Source organism: Gopherus flavomarginatus, chromosome 2 (assembly GCF_025201925.1).
Source record: "Gopherus flavomarginatus isolate rGopFla2 chromosome 2, rGopFla2.mat.asm, whole genome shotgun sequence".
NCBI classification, from domain to species: domain Eukaryota; kingdom Metazoa; phylum Chordata; order Testudines; family Testudinidae; genus Gopherus; species Gopherus flavomarginatus.
In genome coordinates, this window is record NC_066618.1 from 302960398 (window position 1) to 302979019 (window position 18622).

At 49.5% G+C, this 18622-nt stretch overlaps 1 protein-coding gene across 3 annotated transcripts in view; it reads right to left on the reverse strand.

Moving 5' to 3' along the window:
* IQANK1 (IQ motif and ankyrin repeat containing 1) overlaps positions 1 to 18622 on the reverse strand; it is a 184822-nt gene that overhangs the window by 69641 nt on the left and 96559 nt on the right. For all 3 annotated transcript variants that reach the window (XM_050939360.1, XM_050939359.1, XM_050939358.1), the window contains 4 exons: positions 14020 to 14145; positions 7414 to 7553; positions 6710 to 6764; positions 5929 to 6021 (listed from right to left, as the gene is read on the reverse strand). In XM_050939360.1, the coding sequence (XP_050795317.1) occupies positions 5929 to 6021; positions 6710 to 6764; positions 7414 to 7553; positions 14020 to 14145 (414 nt within the window). The remainder of the gene's footprint in view (positions 1 to 5928; positions 6022 to 6709; positions 6765 to 7413; positions 7554 to 14019; positions 14146 to 18622) is intronic.

Below are 18622 nucleotides of genomic sequence, written 5' to 3' on the forward strand. Positions count from 1 at the left end.
AGAGACCATTTTTATGTACTTTTTCTTTTTTTTATATATAAAGCTTTTTTTTAAAGACCTGTTGGAGTTTTTTCTTTAGTGGGGGACTCCAGGGAATTGAGTCTGTGCTCACCAGGGAATTGGTGGGAGGAAGAAGTCAGGGGGAAATCTGTGTGTGTTAGATTTACTAGCCTGACTTTGCATTCCCTCTGGGTGAAGAGGGAAGTGCTTGTGTTTCCAGGACTGGAAATAGAGAGGGTGGACTCCCTCTGTTTAGATTTACGGAGTTTGCTTCTGTGTATCTCTCCAGGAACACCTGGAGGGGGGAAGGGAAAAGGTTTATTTCCCTTTGTTGTGAGACTCAAGGGATTTGGGTCTTGGGGTCCCCAGGGAAGGCTTTTGGGGGGACCAGAGTGCCCCAAAACACTCTAATTTTTTGGGTGGTGGCAGTTTTACCAGGTCCAAGCTGGTAACTAAGCTTGGAGGCTTTCATGCTAACCCCCATATTTTGGACGCTAAGGTTCAAATCTGGGACTAGGTTTATGACATGAGTGGCAGTGGTGAGATAGAATCCAGAAGCCAGTAGGAATATTATATTTTTCTTTTCTCTGCTAGGGGATTTTAAGCAGAAACAGTTTGGTTTTAAAAGGAACCAGAGAGAATTTTTTTTTCTCTGCTCTCTCTGGCAGTTCTGGCTTGCATATTAAGCAAGCAACCATTAAGTAACTATTACAGGTCTTTTGTCAGACAATAGCACTCCCATTAGGAGGCAAATACCAGCACTATACACATGCAAATAAAGTGGTTTTTCTGGTTTACTTTACATTTAAAATATTAGCTAGAGGAAGAAAGGAAAATAGGCACTGTTGCTAGGCAGACGCCAGGAGGCAACAGAGCCTGCAGTTCAGACAATAAACACCAGAGGGAACCCCAACACAAGAAAACAGGAACCATGCCTACCAAGACAAAAATGGAGGCTGAAGAACAAATCAAAAAAGCTGAACACAGGCGAAAACTGGAAAAAAGACTACAAGAGATGGAGCTGAGAGAAAGAGAAAGAGAGGCAGCCTACAAAAGAGAGCAAGCAGCCAAAGATGCAGACCACCAAAAACAGCTGGAACTCCAGAGGGAAGCCCACCAACAGGCCATGAAATTAGAAAAGGCTAAGCAAAACACAGCCAACCCTAACAACCCTGCGCCAATGATTGTTCCACAGCACAGGAAATTTCCCACCTACAAGGCAGGTGATGACACCGAGGCCTTCTTGGAAAATTTTGAAAGAGCCTGTCTTGGGTACTGCATCCCTGAAGACCAGTACATGGTAGAATTGAGGCCACAGCTCAGTGGACCTTTAGCAGAGGTGGCAGCTGAAATGCCTAAGGAGAACATGAACGACTATAAACTTTTTCAAACCAAGGCCAGATACAGAATGGGGATCTCCCCAGATCATGCCCGTCGGTGTTTCAGAACCCAAAAGTGGAAACCAGATGTGTCACTTCCCAAACACGCCTACTACGTTCGGAAAAATTATGAGGCCTGGATATCAGGACACAATGTTAAATCCTTGGACAAACTGCACCTCCTCATACAAATGGAGCAGTTCTTGGATGGTGTTCCTGAAAACATAACACGGTACATACAAGATGAAAAACCCAAAAATCTCACCGAGGCGGGGGAGATTGGAGCCAGATGGATGGAAGTGGCAGAAAGCAAGAAAGCTACTGTCAAGGGGAACGAATATCCCAGGGGCCACACCGACCATAAACCCTACAACTGAGAGCAGCCAAAAACACCACCTACAACCCAAGTAAAGCCACAGACACACTATTCTTCCACCTCACCAGTCTCCAGTAACTCATCTCAACCCAGTGACCCATCAGATGGAAGATGATTTAAGTGTAATGAACTGGGACATATCAAGGCCAACTGTCCAAAGAACGCCATCTGAGTGCAATTCATTACACCACCATCACACCAAAGATCCCCAGGCCCAGATGCCTCTCAAATACCTTTGGAGCGAAGGGAAAATTTGAGAGTGGGCAGAAAGAAGGTTACTGCGTGGAGAGACACGGGGGCACAAGTGTCAGCTATCCACCAATCTTTCGTAGACCCCAAATTCATCAACCCAAAGGCCCAAGTGACAATTTACCCCTTCATGTCACAAGCTGTAGACTTACCTACAGCTGAACTGCCTGTCCAGTACAAAGGCTGGTCAGGAAGGTGGACTTTTGCAGTTTATGACAATTATCCTATCCCCATGCTACTGGGGGAAGACTTGGCCAACCAGGTGAAGCGGGCCAAGAGAGTGGGAATGGTTACACGTAGCCAAACCAGGCAAGCTTCCAGACCAATTCCTGTTCCTGAGCCGTCCACAGGCGCCCCGTCTGTGTTACCAGAGACCCAGACAGAGGTAGTGGACCCGGATTCCATGCCAACCACTGAAACAGCCACAGCACCTCCAGTCCCAGGCCCGGAACTGGAACAGCAACCAGCACCAGCAATTGCAACCACATCTTCAAACTCAACGCCAGTGGGCGCCAGCAAGCCAGAACTGGCAGAAGCAACAGACAGCCATACCCAAAAGGCTCAGCCAGAGCCTGAAATACCCTCAGGTGCACCAGCGGAGAGCGGTTCACCAGCAACGGAAACAACCCCATCACCTACATCGCTTCCGGAGGGACCAAGCCCAAGTCCACAGTCTGAGGAAGAACTGGTAACCCCAGCCTCAAGGGAACAGTTCCAGACTGAGCAGGAAGCAGATGACAGCCTTCAAAAAGCTTGGGCGGCGGCACGGAGCACCCCACCGCCTCTCAGCTCTTCTAATCGATCCCGGTTTGTTATAGACCAAGAACTTTTATACAAGGAGATTCTTTCTGGTGGACACCGGGAAGAATGGCAGCCGCAAAAACAGTTGGTGGTTCCAACTAAGTACCGGGGGAAGCTCTTAAGCTTAGCCCATGATCATCCCAGTGGCCATGCTGGGGTGAACAGAACCAAGGACCGGTTGGGGAAGTCCTTCCACTGGGAGGGGATGGGCAAGGAAGTTGCCAAGTATGTCCGGTCTTGTGAGGTATGCCAAAGAGTGGGAAAGCCTCAAGACCAGGTCAAGGCCCCTCTCCAGCCACTCCCCATAATTGAGGTCCCATTTCAGTGAGTAGCTGTGGATATTCTGGGTCCTTTCCCAAAAAAGACACCCAGAGGAAAGCAGTACGTACTGACTTTCGTGGACTTTGCTACCCGATGGCCGGAAGCAGTAGCTCTAGGCAACACCAAGGCTAACACTGTGTGCCTGGCCCTAACAGACATTTTTGCCAGGGTAGGTTGGCCCTCCGACATCCTTACAGATTCAGGATCTAATTTCCTGGCAGGGACCATGCAAAAACTGTGGGAAACTCATGGGGTGAACCACTTGGTTGCCACCCCGTATCACTATCAAACCAATGGCCTGGTGGAAAGGTTTAATGGAACTTTGGGGGCCATAATACGTAAATTCGTCAGCGAATACTCCAATAATTGGGACCTAGTGTTGCAGCAGTTGCTGTTTGCCTACAGGGCTGTACCACATCCCAGTTTAGGGTTTCACCGTTTAAACTTGTGTATGGTCACGAGGTTAAGGGGCCATTACAGTTGGTAAAGCAGCAATGGGAGGGGTTTACGCCTTCTCCAGGAACTAACATTCTGGACTTTGTAAGCAACCTACAAAGCACCCTCCGACACTCCTTAGCCCTTGCTAAAGAGAACCTAAAGGATGCTCAAAAAGAGCAAAAGGCCTGGTATAACAGACATGCCAGAGAACGTTCCTTCAAGGTAGGAGACCAGGTTATGGTCTTGAAGGCGCAACAGGCCCATAAGATGGAAGCATCATGGGAAGGGCCATTCACGGTCCAAGAGCGCCTGGGAACTGTGAACTACCTCATAGCATTTCCCAATTCCTCACTAAAGCCCAGAGGGTACCATGTTAATTCTCTCAAGCCTTTCTATTCCAGAGACTTACAGGTTTGTCAGTTTACAGTCCAGGGAGATGATGCTGAGTGGCCTGACGGTGTCTACTACGACGGAAAAAAAGACGGTGGCGTGGAAGAGGTGAACCTCTCAACCACCGTGGAACGTCTGCAGCGGCGACAAATCAAGGAGCTGTGCACTAGCTTCACCCCATTGTTCTCAGCCACCCCAGGACGGACTGAACGGGCATACCACTCCATTGACACAGGTAATGCTCATCCCATTAGAACCCCACCCTACTGGGTGTCTCCTCATGCCCAAGCTGCTATAGAATGGGAAATCCAGAACATGCTACAGATGGGTATAATCCGCTCATCTACTAGTGCATGGGCATCTCCAGTGGTTCTGGTACCCAAACCAGATGGGGAAATACGCTTTTGCGTGGACTACCGTAAGCTAAATGCGGTAACTCGTCCGGACAACTATCCAATGCCACGCACCGATGAGCTATTGAAGAAGTTGGGATGTGCCCAGTTCATCTCTACAATAGACTTAACCAAGGGGTACTGGCAAGTACCGCTAGATGAACCTGCCAAGGAGAGGTCAGCATTCGTCACCCATGCGGGGATGTATGAATTTAATGTCCTTCCTTTCGGCCTTCGAAATGCACCCGCCACCTTCCAGAGGCTGGTAGATGGTCTACTAGCAGGACTGGGAGAATTTGCAGTTGCCTACCTCAATGATGTGACCATTTTTTCAGACTCCTGGCCCGAACACCTACTACACCTGTGTCTTTCACCTGGAAAAAAAGTAACCTGAAGCACCTGACCAGAGGACCAATCAGGAAACAAGACTTTTTCAAATCTGGGTGGAGGGTTTTTTGTGTGTGAGTCCTTTGTTCTTGGTCTTCTGCCTGCACTCTCTCGGCTATGAGGGGGTTTCTATTTCCTGCTTTCTAATCTTCTGTTTCCAAGTTGTGAGTACAGAGATCATAAAAACAATAGGGGTTATTGGTTTTTTCTTTTGTATTTACATGTCTATAGTTGCTGGAGTGCTTTGAATTGTATTCTTTTTGAATAAGGCTGTTTATTCAATATTCTTTTAAGCAAATGACCCTGTATTTGTCACATTAATACAGAGAGACCATTTTTATGTACTTTTTCTTTCTTTTTATATAAAGCTTTCTTTTTAAGACCTGTTGGAGTTTTTTCTTTAGTGGGGGACTCCAGGGAATTGAGTCTGTGCTCACCAGGGAATTGGTGGGAGGAAGAAGTCAGGGGGAAATCTGTGTGTGTTTTAGATTTACTAGCCTGACTTTGCATTCCCTCTGGGTGAAGAGGGAAGTGCTTCTGTTTCCAGGACTGGAAATAGAGAGGGTGGACTCCTTCTGTTTATATTCACGGAGTTTGCTTCTGTGTATCTCTCCAGGAACACCTGGAGGGGGGAAGGGAAAAGGTTTATTTCCCTTTGTTGTGAGACTCAAGGGATTTGGGTCTTGGGGTCCCCAGGGAAGGTTTTTGGGGGGACCAGAGTGCCCCAAAACACTCTAATTTTTTGGGTGGTGGCAGCTTTACCAGGTTCAAGCTGGTAACTAAGCTTGGAGGTTTTCATGCTAACCCCCATATTTTGGACGCTAAGGTTCAAATCTGGGACTAGGTTTATGACATCTCCATCACTGGACGTTCTAACAAAGTTTGGATATTTTCTAAAAGATATGCTCTCGCATAAATAGGAATTCATTCAGGGAACTGCTATGGCCTGTGTTAAGCAGGTCAGACTAGATGATCGTAACGGTCCCTTCTGGCCTAATATTTTATGAGCCCTACCTTCCAATGAGACACAATGTTGGGTGCACACTGTACAGACCTCCTACCCCAAATATTCTGAAAGGATTTGGCAGAGAGCCCCTAGCTGCCCCTCAGGTCCAATGGAGCAAAGGCAGCTTGGAACCTCTGTGGAGTCCGTTCCCCTCAGGCCGAAAGGGGCAGAAGGGCCTGGGAGCCTCACCTGCAGGGTCAGCTCTGCATTGACCATCTGCTTTCTCTGACACTTGTCATGCTCCGTGATTCTCCTGTTCAGTTCACAGTAGGCCTGCTGCAGCTGCATGGGAGGAAGGAGGAAGAAACAGATGGGAAAGATGAAGGTGGCCCCCAACACAACTTTGTCTTAGGTGGAGAGGAAAGCAGAATCCTTTGGCACACCAGTAAGGCTTAAATTCCATGTCCCTAGGCTCTAGATGGGGCTGCAACTTTCCTGTCACACAGAGGGGATAAATTCTACTCTACTGTTCTCAGGAGGGACAGTAAACCCCTGGTCTGGATCAGATGTTGGGACCAGTTGGCTGACTATAAAAAGGTCGAAGGGGCCTGACCAGCAGCTAGGGAAGGCTGGCTGGCAGTCTCTATGCCACTGCAACTGAGCAGCATGACTATCTGTCCCAGGCATGCACTGTGAGGAGTACAGAACATATCCCATCAACTCTCTCTTGGAGAGAGAGCAGATGGAATTGTGTTTTCTCTATGCAGGTACAAACCAGTCTTGCAGAAATGACACCAATTAGCAAGTGCTGCCCCTCTCTGTAAGACTAGAAGGGCTGATAACTGTAAGTCCAGAGATCAGCAACTAAACACATACCAATTCCAACTCAATCCCTCCAGGGATCAGCTGAGTAGGAAGTTGGGAACTGAAGAATGAGAAGAAGTATGGCCACTACAGGGAAGGGCTGGAAATGGGGAAACGATGATACCCTGGGGGCTGTTTCATAGTTTCTAAAAAGAGCAGGCCTGACCTCCTTGTTACATCTCTCCTGTGCTTTAGCCAGCTGCTCCACCTCCTCGCTCATTCTATGGGAAAGAATAACACAGTTCAGTCTCTGAGTCCCTCTCGGTGGGGAGGGGCATGGCAGCACTGCAGTTTCTGGACACCCCCACCTTCCCTGACTCTAAAAGATGTCCTGATCAGACAAGGGGAGGAAAAGGAACCAAATGACATCACCCCCTGCAATGGGACAAACTCTTGGGCAACACCTGGGACATCCACTTGAGGTTCCTTCTTTTATCCCTGTTTATCTCACTATTCTGCCTCTTTCTTCGCTTATTCTGCCTTTTGTCTCATAAACAGGGCTGGCTGCAGGCACCAGCCCAGCAAGCAGGTGCTTGGGGTGGCCAACGGAGAGGGGCGGCACGTCCGGCTCTTCGGCGGCAATTCAGCGGTGGGTCCCTCAGTACCTCTCGGAGCAAACGACCAGCTGCCGAATTGCCACTGAAGATTGAAGTGGCGGTGGTAGAGCTGATCGCGGTCGTGGCTTTTTTTTTTTCTTTTTGCTGCTTGGAGTGGCAAAAACCCTAGAGCTGGCTCTGCTCATAAAGCCAAGTTCTCAAACTGTAACCCATTCAAAAGGTAAAAATCCCTTTCAGTGTGACAGTGTTTGTGACTGCTATATCTAACTAACTATCTTCCCTTTCCTGGGTAGGGCTGGGATGCAGGTCTCACCGGTGAGTCTCAGCTTCTTCCTGCTTCTTTTCCAACAAGACTCTTCTTTGCTGTTCTGCCTCCATCTTCTGTAGCATCAACTCGGTCAGGCTGATGTCCCAGGAGTGCAGAATGGTAACCAAGCTGTCCAAAGAAGCAATCTTATTGGAAACAAACACAAACACCATTGTGACTGTAAATACATAAATTAATGGTTGCGAACTACCCTCCAAACTCCAATCTCAGCAGCACCAACAATGGGTATTAGGGCTGGGAAGATAACCCTTCATCTAAGAGAAGTGGGACCAAAGAAAGGGCAATCTGCACCACTGACATCATAGGACTGCTAACCCTGTGTAGTTTCCTTAATCCAAATAATCAGCCTTAACTTCAGGGGCTGTCCCGTTGACATTGTTTTACTCTTTGCGTGAATGAACCTGATAGGACGATTTATCTCACCCCTGTAATTAAACAGTCTGCATCACTGCCATGTATGAGTGCCTATCCACAATCCTTTTGTCACATAAAGACTGGTTACTTACCCTACATTAACTGTAGCTCGAGATGTGTTCTCCGCATGGGATTCCGATTTTGGTGCTCATGTGCCCCATGCATGTAAGATTGGATTCTTTTGAATAGCAGTGTCCGTCGGGGCCATGCCTATACCCTTGGCACTGTTGCAACCCCTCACAGCTACGGTGGCCTCAACCACCTCTTAGCTCCCTTGCCAGTAAGGATCCCTAGGGTCAGGACTTCTGTTAGCAAAGACAGAAAGCAGATCATGGAATCTGTGTGGACAATAGACTTAAAGAACTACAAGTGCTGTAGGGTAAATAACTACTTTCCTTTTTCAAGTGATTGTATGTACAGATTCCGCTCTTCATCACGAGCAAGCAGTATCCTTCCTAAGAGATAGATAAGAAGAGCATCACCTGGAGGACTGCTCTACCAAAGCTTTGAATCTGACCTAAAGGCTTGAACCAAGTCATGGGGGGGACCACACAAAAACAAGGAAGTTAGTTAAACAGAAATTAAGAGGTACAGTGCCAAAAGTGAAATCCCTGCAAGCTGCATGGAAGCTTTTTAAATACACAATAATAGAGGTCAACTTAAAGGTATACCCAAATTAAAAGAACCAAAAAAGTGCAGCCAGGGCTAAACAACAAAGTGAAAAAAAAAACAGTGAGAGACAAAAAAGCATCCTTTAAAAACTGGAAGTTAAATCCTAGTGAAGAAAATAGAAAGGAGCCTAAACTCTGGCAAATGAAGTGTAAAAATATATTTAGGAAGGCCAAAAAAAAAAAAAAAAAAAAAGAATTTGAAGAACCGCTACCCAAAGACTCAAAAATTAATAGCAACATTTTTTTAAAGTACATCAGAAGCAAGAAGCCTGCTAAACAACCAGTAGGGCCACTGGAGGATTGAGATGCTAAAGGAGTGCTCAAGGGGGTTCCATAGAGCATGGAGCTAGGCTGTTTTCAGTGGTGGCAGATGACAGAACAAGGAGTAATGGTCTCAAGTTGCAGTGTGTGTGTGGGGGGGTGGGGTCTAGGTTGGATATTAGGAAAAAATATTTAACTGGGAAGGTGGTGAAGTGCTGGAATGGGTTACCAAGGGTGGTGGTGGAATCTCCATCCTCTATCCGATGAAGTGGGTATTCACCCACGAAAGCTCATGCTCCAAAACGTCTGTTAGTCTATAAGGTGCCACAGGACTCTTTGCTGCTTTTACAGATCCAGACTAACACGGCTACCCCTCTGATACTTGTCTCCATCCTTAGAGGTTTTTAAGGCCCGGCTTGACAAATCCCTGGCTGGGATGATTTAGTTGGGGTTGGTCCTGCTTTGAGCAGGGGTTGGACTAGATACCTCCCGAGGTCTCTTCCAACTCTAATCTTCTATGATTCTATGATCCTCAGAGGATATTGAGAGGGGGCACAGTATTCTGGGGAGTCCTACTCAGTCAGGTGTATAGCCAGTGCTGTTGGAATATGAGAAGGACCTGGTCTCTCCGTTGCCTCCCTAAGCATCTAACATTGGGAACTCCAGTACTGGTCTTACTGCCCGCGCAGAGAAGCTTATGGGTATGGTGACCCCATCAATGACATTAAAGCACTCTGTTTCACTGATGCCTTCAGCACCATAGTGTTCTATGCTGACTAGTTCTGGGTTAGTTTCCTCAGTGATGGAGTGGTCTGCTCTGGGCTTTTTTTTATACTGGTGTGCATGTTACTATCATAGGGAAAGTAGCATGAGCAGTACCTGGTGCAGCACAATGCTTGCTCTGGGCAGCAGTGGTCAGTGCCAGATTTGCCTTCACACTGTGCAAGGCTTTGGATAGGAACTCCATCTCCCAGTGCTGGATGTCTTTGGGCCTCTGTGTTATGCTGAAGTAGAAGCAGAAGAGGAATAGGGCTTGTGAACATCTGTGGTGTTTGGGATAGTATTACAGCTCACAGGAGCACATGGGGCTGGATACATTGCATCCAAGGGTGCTAAAGGAGTTGGCGGATGTGACTGCAGAGCCATTGGCCATTATCTTTGAAAACTCATGGCGTTCAGGGGAGGTCCCGGATGACTGGAAAAAGGCTAATGTACGGCCCATCTTTAAAAAAGGGAAGGAGGAGGATCCGGGGAACTACAGGCCAGTCAGCCTCACCTCAGTCCCTGGAAAAATCATGGAGCAGGTCCTCAAGGAATCCATTTTGAAGCACTCAGAGGAGAGAAAAGTGATCAGGAACAGTCAGCATGGATTCAGAAAGGGCAAGTCATGCCTGACTAACCTAATTGCCTTCTATGAGGAGATAACTGACTCTGTGGATGAGGGGAAAGCAGTGGATGTGTTGTTATTCCTTGACTTTAGCAAAGCTTTTGATACAGTCTCCCACAGTATTCTTGCCAGCAAGTTAAAGAAGTATGGGCTGGATGAACGGACTATAAGGTGGATAGAAAGCTAGATCGTCGGGCTCAACGGGTAGTGATCAACGGCTCCATGTCTAGTTGGCAGCTGGTATCAAGTGGAGTTCCCCAAGGGTCAATCCTGGGGCCGATTTTGTTCAATATCTTCATTAATGATCTGCAGGATGGCATGGACCGCACCCTCAGCAAGTTTGCAGATGACACTAACCTGGGAGGAGTGGTAGATACGCTGGAGGGTAGGGATAGGATACAGAGGGACCTAGACAAAATTAGAGGAATGGGCCAAAAGAAATCTGATGAGGTTCAACATGGACAAGTGCAGAGTCTTGCAGTTAGGACGGAAGAATCCCATTCACTGCTACAGACTAGGGACCAAATGGCTAGGGAGCAGTTCTGCAGAAAAGGACCAAAGGGGAAGGCGTGAAAGTAACTTACAGGACTTACTAGTACTGCCGGAGTCCTGAGGGGGCATGTCCTCATCCAGAAAAGGCGTGGCCTCAACCGGAAAAGGCGGGGCCTCTCAAGATTTAAAGGCCCTAGGACACCAGCTGTGGATGGGAGACCCAGGGCCTTTAAATCAACCCAGGGCTCCCAGCTGCAGAGGTGGCTTGGAGCCCCCGGGGCTTACGAGCAAATTAAAGGGCCCGGGACTCCAGCTGCCACAGAGCTCCATGTCCTTTAAATCCTCGTCACAGCTCCAGCTGGGATTTAAAAGGCTCGGGGCTCCCACGGCTGCGGGGAGCTCCAAGCCCTTTAAATCCCGGCCCTAGCCTGGCCACTGGAGCTGCAGGCAGGATTTAAAGGGCCCAGAGCTCCCACGGCTGTGGGGAGCTCCGAGCCCTTTAAATCCCAGCCCCAGCCCAGCTGCTGAAGCTGTGGGAAGGATTAAAAGGGCTCTGGGCTCTCCGCAGCGGCGGGGAGCTCCGAGCCCTTTAAATCCCAGCCCCAGCCCTGCTGCCAGAGCTGCATGTTGGATTTAAAGGGCTCAGAGCTCCCTGCTGCTGTGGGGAGCCCAGAGCCCTTTTAATCCCGGATGCAGAAGCTGATGCAGAAGCTAGCACGGCATACTGGTTCTTGCCGGTACACCGTACCAGACCATACCGGCTTACTTTCACCTCTGCACAGGGGTTACAGTGGATGAGAAGCTGGATATGAGTCGACAGTGTGCTCTTGTTGCCAAGAAGGCCAACGGCATTCTGGGCATTATTAGTAAGAATACTGTCAGCAGATTGAGGGAAGTGATTATTCCCCTCTATTCGGCACTGGTGAGGCCACACCTGGAGTATTGCGTCCAGTTTTGGGCCCCCCACTACAGAAAGGATGTGGACAAATTGGAGAGAGTCCAGCGGAGGGCAATGAAATGATCAGGGGGCTAGGACACATAATTTATGAGGAGAGGCTGAGGGAACTGGGATTGTTTAGTCTGCAGAAGAGAAGAATGAGGAGGGATTTGATAGCTGCTTTCAACTACCTGAAAGGGGGTTCCAAAGAGGATGGATCTAGACTGTTCTCAGTGGTAGCAGATGACAGAACAAGAAGCAATGGTCTCAAGTTGCAGTGCGGGAGGTTTAGGTTGGATATTAGGAAACGCTATTTCACTAGAAGGATGATGAAGCACTGGAATGGGTTACCTAGGGAGATGGTGGGATCTCCTTCCTTAGATGTTTTTAAGGTCAGGCTTGTCAAAGCCCTGGCTGGGATGATTTAGTTGGGGACTGGTCCTGTTTTGAGCAGGGGGTTGGACTAGATGACCTCCTGAGGTCCCTCCCAACCCCGATATTCTATGATTCTATGATGGACTGAAACAAATGGGGAAGTTTCTTGGCCAGCGTTCCTAGATCAGACAACGCTTGCATCAAAGCTTCCAGAAGACGTAACTTCAGTCTCCCCTCTCTGGATTAAAGTGTGTACTTTGAAAATCTGTCATTAAGTAGTGCTCAGGCATATGGTCTTTGCCTAAGCATGGGAGGTGCTGAGCATCAATCATGAGCTTTGCTGAGTCCCAGGTAGAAGAGAACTTGAATCCTGGAGCCTTGCCTTTAGGCAGTGTGTGTGTGTGTGTGTGTGTGTGTGTGTGTGTGTGTGTGTGTGTGTGTGTGTGTGTGTGTGTGTGTGTGTGTGTGTGTGTGTGTCTAACCATGTACAGAGGCTGGCATGGGGGCAGGGGGCATAAATCCTATCAACACACAGTTTCCACAGGGAATAGAGGACAGGTATGCTAACTAATGAACTGTACATAGCAAATCAGAAAACAACAGCTAAATTATCTCTTGCAGATTGGAGGTCATTGAGATCACAGGGCTCCATCTTGAAGCCATAAGTGGTCAGAAGGAACTGAAAAGCTGTTCAGGCTGCCCTGCTCCTTACACTCTTGGATACGGTGGTTGCAGGGGCTCCCAAGATGCAGGGGAATTCCCGTGGGACACAGCTATTCAAAAGAATACAATCGCATGTGCACAGGGCACATGTGCACCAAGAATGGAATCTGTGTGCACAATCACTCAAAGAAATGAAACAGCAGTTAAACTGAAACTAAATGGACACAAGTCAACTCAAAGTCACATGCCTGGCTGAAAATGCTTTACCTGCTCTTGTTACAAGTAACACCTGAGATCAGTTGAGCTAAGTTTAGCGAAAAAAGGATATATTTTCACCTCTGTTTTCAGGTTTACTTCCTACAGTTTATAGCACTCTGGGTAGAGTCAGTGCCACCTCGCCCCCTGCATAGTCAGTCAATATCCACTCTTGTTTGTGAGGCTCACTCAGGGAGCAGAGATGTCGTAACTATAAAGGGAAGGGAACAGCCCTCCTGTGTACAATACTGTAAAATCCCTCATGGCCAGAGACACCAAAATCCTTTTACCTGTAAAGGGTTAAGAAGCTCAGGAAACCTGGCTGACACCTGACCCAAAGGACCAATAAGGGGACAAGATACTTTCAAATCTTGGTGGGGGGAAGTCTTTGTTTGTGCTCTTTGTTTTGGGGGTTGTTCGCTCTTGGAACTAAGAGGGACCAGACATCAATCCAGGCTCTCCAAATCTTTCTGAACCAGTCTCTCATGTTTCAAACTTGTAAGTAACAGCCAGGCAAGGCGTGTTAGTTTTATTTTTGTTTTCTCAACTTGTAAATGTTCCTTTTTGCTGAGAGGATTTTGCCTCTGTTTGCTGTAACTTTGAACCTAAGGCTAGAGGGGTTCCTCTGGGCTGTATAAATCTGATTACCCTGTAAAGTATTTCTATCCTGATTTTACAGAGATTATTTTTACCTTTCTTTCTTTAATTAAAAGCTTTCTTTTTAAGAACCTGATTGATTTTTCCTTGTTTTAAGATCCAGGGGGATTGGATCTGGACTCACCAGGAATTGGTGGGGGAAAGGAGGGGGGATGGTTAAATTCTCCTTGTGTTAAGATCCAAGGGGTTGGATCGGTGTTCACCAGGAACTTGGTGAAAAAACCTCTCAAGGCTACCCAGGGAGGGGAAGATTTGGGGGAGAAAGAGGTGTTCTCAGACACGAAGGAATCTGGATGGTGGCAGCAAACCCAGATCTAAGCTGGTAGTTAAGCTTAGAAGTGTTTATGCAGGTCCCCACATCTGTACCCTAAAGTTCAGAGTGGAGGAGGAACCTTGACAGGAGACAATATAAGAGACCAAAAAACAAAAAGAAACAATGTTATTGTAAGGCAAAGGGAAATAGAACAAATTGCCCCTACTTGTTCAGGCGTGTTGCCATCATCAGCATAAAGTCTGGGGTCTGCTCCATATTGAAGAAGCGTCTCCACTGCAGCCGTGTGACCACCAAAAGCAGCACGATAAAGAGGGGTCCTGCCAAAACCTCCCTACACAAATAAAAACAATAAACTTGAGGAAAATAGTGTCTGACACAATCTGCTGTCATCAATGCTCTGTACATCTCCACCCAACCTCCATAAAGGACAACCTATAAAGCTTCCTCTCCCTCTGCAGAAGTGGGTACCAGCAGAGCCTGATTAAAGCAATTGGGGCCCTAGACACCCTCACATGAGGTCTCTTCTGTGCCACAACCCTACTCCTCCACACCATCATCCCATCCCTGCTTAGGGTTGTAATGGCCAGGGCCACGCTCATCTGGGTGACCTTTCAACCTTATAAGGTGACAAGATGTTAAGGGGGGGAATATCGGGACCACTGCAGGGAAGAGCTTTTTTTTTTTTTTTTTTTCCCCCACACTCACCCATCCAGGAGTTTGGCAGCAATTCGGCAGAGAGCCCTTCAGTTGCGGTCAGTCTTCGACGGTATTTCAGCAGCGAGCAATAAACCTTGCCACCGAAGACGGAAGCACTTGCCGCTGAAATACCACCGAAGACCATCCACGACTGAAGGACTCTCCGCTGAATTGCTGCTGAAGACCAAGAAAAAAAAATATCGGGACAAATGGCGTCCCGACCGTACTCTGGTCAGGACATGGGACAAACTCCTCAAAATAAGACGGTTACTCACCTTTGTAACTATTGTTCTTCGAGATGCGTTGTTCATATCCATTCCAGTTAGGTGTGCGTGCCGTGCGAGCACACTCATCGGAAGATTTTTACCCTAGCAACTCTGGTGGGTCAGCAGGTCGCCCCCTGGAGTGGCGCCGGCATGGCGCTGGATATATACCCCTGCCGACCCGTCCGCTCCTCAGTTCCTTCTTGCCGGCTACTCCGACAGTGGGGAAGGAGGGCGGGTTTGGAATGGATATGAGCAACACATCTCGAAGAACAACAGTTACAAAGGTGAGTAACTGTCTTTTCTTCTTCGAGTGATTGCTCATATCCATTCCAGTTAGGTGATTCCCAAGCCTTACCTAGGCGGTGGGGTCGGAGTGAGATGTTGCAGAGTGCAATACGGCGGAGCCAAAGGCTGCGTCATCCCTAGACTGCTGAACCAGGGCATAGTGGGAGGCGAAAGTGTGGACCGAGGACCAGGTCGCTGCACGGCAGATTTCATGAATGGGCAAGTGCGCGAGGAAAGCAGCTGATGAAGCTTGAGCCCTGGTGGAGTGCGCAGTCACGTGGCCCGATGGGACGTGAGCCAAGTCGTAACAGGCGCGGATGCACGACGTTACCCAGGAGGAAATGCGCTGCGAGGAGACAGGAAGCCCTTTGATCCGCTCAGCCACCGCAACAAAGAGTTGGGGGGTTTTGCGGAATGGCTTAGTTCGTTTTATATAAAAAACAAGCGCTCTACGAACGTCTAGGGAGTGTAGCTGCTGCTCCCTGTGAGATGAATGCGGTTTTGGGAAGAAAACAGGGAGGAAGATCTCCTGGTTAATGTGGAAGGCCGATACCCCCTTGGGAAGAAAGGCCGGATGTGGTCGCAACTGCACCTTGTCTCTGTGGAACACCGTATAAGGGGGGTCCACCGTGAGGGCCCGAAGTTCCGAAACCTGTCTCATGGACGTGATGGCCACCAGGAAAGTGGTTTTCCAGGAGAGGTAGAGAAGAGAGCAAGTTGCTAACGGTTCAAACGGGGGGGACATGAGTCTGGCAAGAACCAGGTTAAGGTCCCATGTTGGGGCAGGGTGGCATACCTGAGGGTAGAGGAGCTCTAGGCCCTTAAGGAACCTAGACATCATCGGATGGGAAAACACTGAGCGGCCATCCTCTCCTGGGTGGAATGTAGAGATGGCCGCCAAGTGGACCCTCAGAGATGATACCGCCAAGCCCTGTTGCTTGAGTGACCAGAGGTAATCCAAGATGTTAGATATGGATAGCTCGGCGGGAAGGAAGTTCCGCTCTGCGCACCAGCACGCGAAGCGCTTCCACTTGGCCAAATATGTAGCTCTAGTGGAAGGCTTCCTGCTACCCAGGAGTACCTGCTGCACCGGGGTGGAGCAATGCAGCTCAGAGCGAGTCAACCACGCAGGAGCCACGCCGTGAGGTGGAGCGACTGCAGGTCTGGGTGACGGAGCGTGCCGTGGTCCTGGGTAATCAGGTCCAGGTGAAGAGGCAGGGGAACAGGGTCGGCTATGGACAGGTCTAGCAGCATGGTGTACCAGTGCTGTCTAGGCCATGCTGGAGCTATCATGATCAAGCAGGCCTTGTCCCTGTGTGCTTTCAGTAGGACCTTGTGGACGAGTGGGAACGGTGGAAAGGCGTAGAGCAGGTGCGTCATCCACGGCACAAGGAAGGCGTCCGCCATTGAACCCGGTGAGAGGCCTTGAAAGGAGCAGAACATCTGGCATTTCCTGTTCCCGCGGGATGCAAAGAGGTCTATCCGGGGAAACCTCCACTTTCGGAAGAGTGAAAGAGCAACGTCCGGTGAAGCGACCATACGTGGGACAGGAAGGATCTGCTGAGGCGATCCGCCAGCGTGTTCCGAACTCCTGGGAGAAAGGACACGACGAGGTGTATGGAATGGGCTATGCAGAAGTCCCATAGTTGTAAGGTTTCCTTGCACAGGGGTGAAGATCTCGTGCTGCCCTGTTTATATAGTGCATGGCTGGTGTGTTGTCGGTGAATACCGATACACAACGGCCCTGCAAGTGTTGTCTGAATGTCTGACAAGTGAGGCGGACCGCTCTCAGCTCCCGGACGTTGATGTGGAGGTCCAGTTCATGAGGTGACCAACGGCCTTGGGTGCATAGGTGCCCGAGCTGAGCCCCCCAACCGAGGGATGATGCGTCCGTTGTCAGGAACGCCGAGGGCTGGGGCGGGTGGAACTGGAGCCCTGCACACACCATGGAGGGATCCAGCCACCACTGGAAGGAGTCTAGCACGGTCGAGGGAATGGTGACGACCATGTCCATAGGATCCCTGGCTGGACGGTATTGCGAGTTGAGCCAGGATTGGAGGGGCCATAGGCGCAGTCTTGCATAGTTCGTTACGAACGTGCAGGCCGCCATGTGACCCAAGAGAGCGAGGCAAGTGTGCACCGAAGTTAGCAGCACCACTTGCAGCCTCCGGATGATGGCCATGAGAGCCTGGAACCATGGCAGTGGTAGGCAGGCTTTGGCAAGAGTCGAGTCCAAGGTGGCACCAATAAACTCTATCCTCTGAGTGGGGATTAGAGTCAATTTTTCCACATTGATCATTAGACCTAGATGTAGGAAAAGGTCCTTGACAATGCGGACATGACTGAGGACTCGCATCTCGGAGGTCCCGCGGATAAGCCAGTCGTCTAGATACGGAAAGACGTGTATCCAACTGCGGCGAAGGTGGGCGGCGACTACAGCCATACACTCGGTGAACACCCTTAGGGCTGTAGAGAGGCCGAACGGGAGGACCGTGAACTGAAAATGCTGCCGGTTGACCACGAACCGGAGGAACCTCCTGTGAGGTGGAAAGATGGCTATGTGGAAGTAGGCATCTTGCATGTCGAGGGCGGCATACCAGTCTCCAGGATCCAGGGATGGGATAATGGTCCCCAGGGATACCATACGGAACTTCAACTTTACCATGTATCGGTTGAGTTCCCGCAGATCGAGGATTGGTCTGAGACCTCCCTTTGCCTTGAGGATCAGGAAGTAGCGGGAATAAAACCCCTTGCCCCGTTCGTGCTCTGGTACCTCCTCTATGGCTCCTTTGGCGAGGAGCGTTTGCACCTCCTGTAGGAGGAGTTGCTTGTGAGAGGGGTCCCTGAAGAGGGACGAGGGAGGAGGGTGGAAGGGGGGGGTTGAAATAAATTGCAGACGGTATCCAAGTTCCAACGTGAGTAGGACCCAACGATCTGATGTTAGCTGGGACCATGCAGGGAGGAAGAAGGAAAGTCGGTTGGAAAAGGGGGGGGACGGATCCATTAAAGAAACTGGTACAACACCCTCGGGCGCACCTTCAAAAGGAAGGTTTTGGCCCGGGGGGAAGCTTGGAGGAGCTTTGGTTTTGGCCCCCATGGTTGCCTGATTGTCTCCGGCGGCCGTTTCTGCCTCGCCATCTGGTGAAGTCTTGTTTCTGCAGGGGTTGAGGGTAAGGGCGGTGCTGTTGGGGTCAGAAGGGCCTGCGCTGTGTTACAGGCATATGCATCCCTAACGAACGCGTAATGACCCTGTTGTCTTTTAGGCTCTGCAGCCTAGGGTCAGTTTTGTCCGAGAACAGCCCTTGACCCTTGAATGGAAGGTCCTGAATCGTGTGCTGGAGCTCCAGGGGGAGGCCGGAGACCTGCAGCCATGAGATACGGCACATGGTTACGCCAGAGGCCAGAGTCCTGGTGGCTGAGTCCGCGGCATCCAGGGAAGCTTGGAGGGAAGTTCTCGTGACCTTTTTCCCCTCATCGAGGATCGCGGAGAACTCCTGCCATGCGTCCTGCGGAAGCAGCTCCTTAAATTTGTCCGCCGCCGCCCAGGTGTTGTAGCTATAG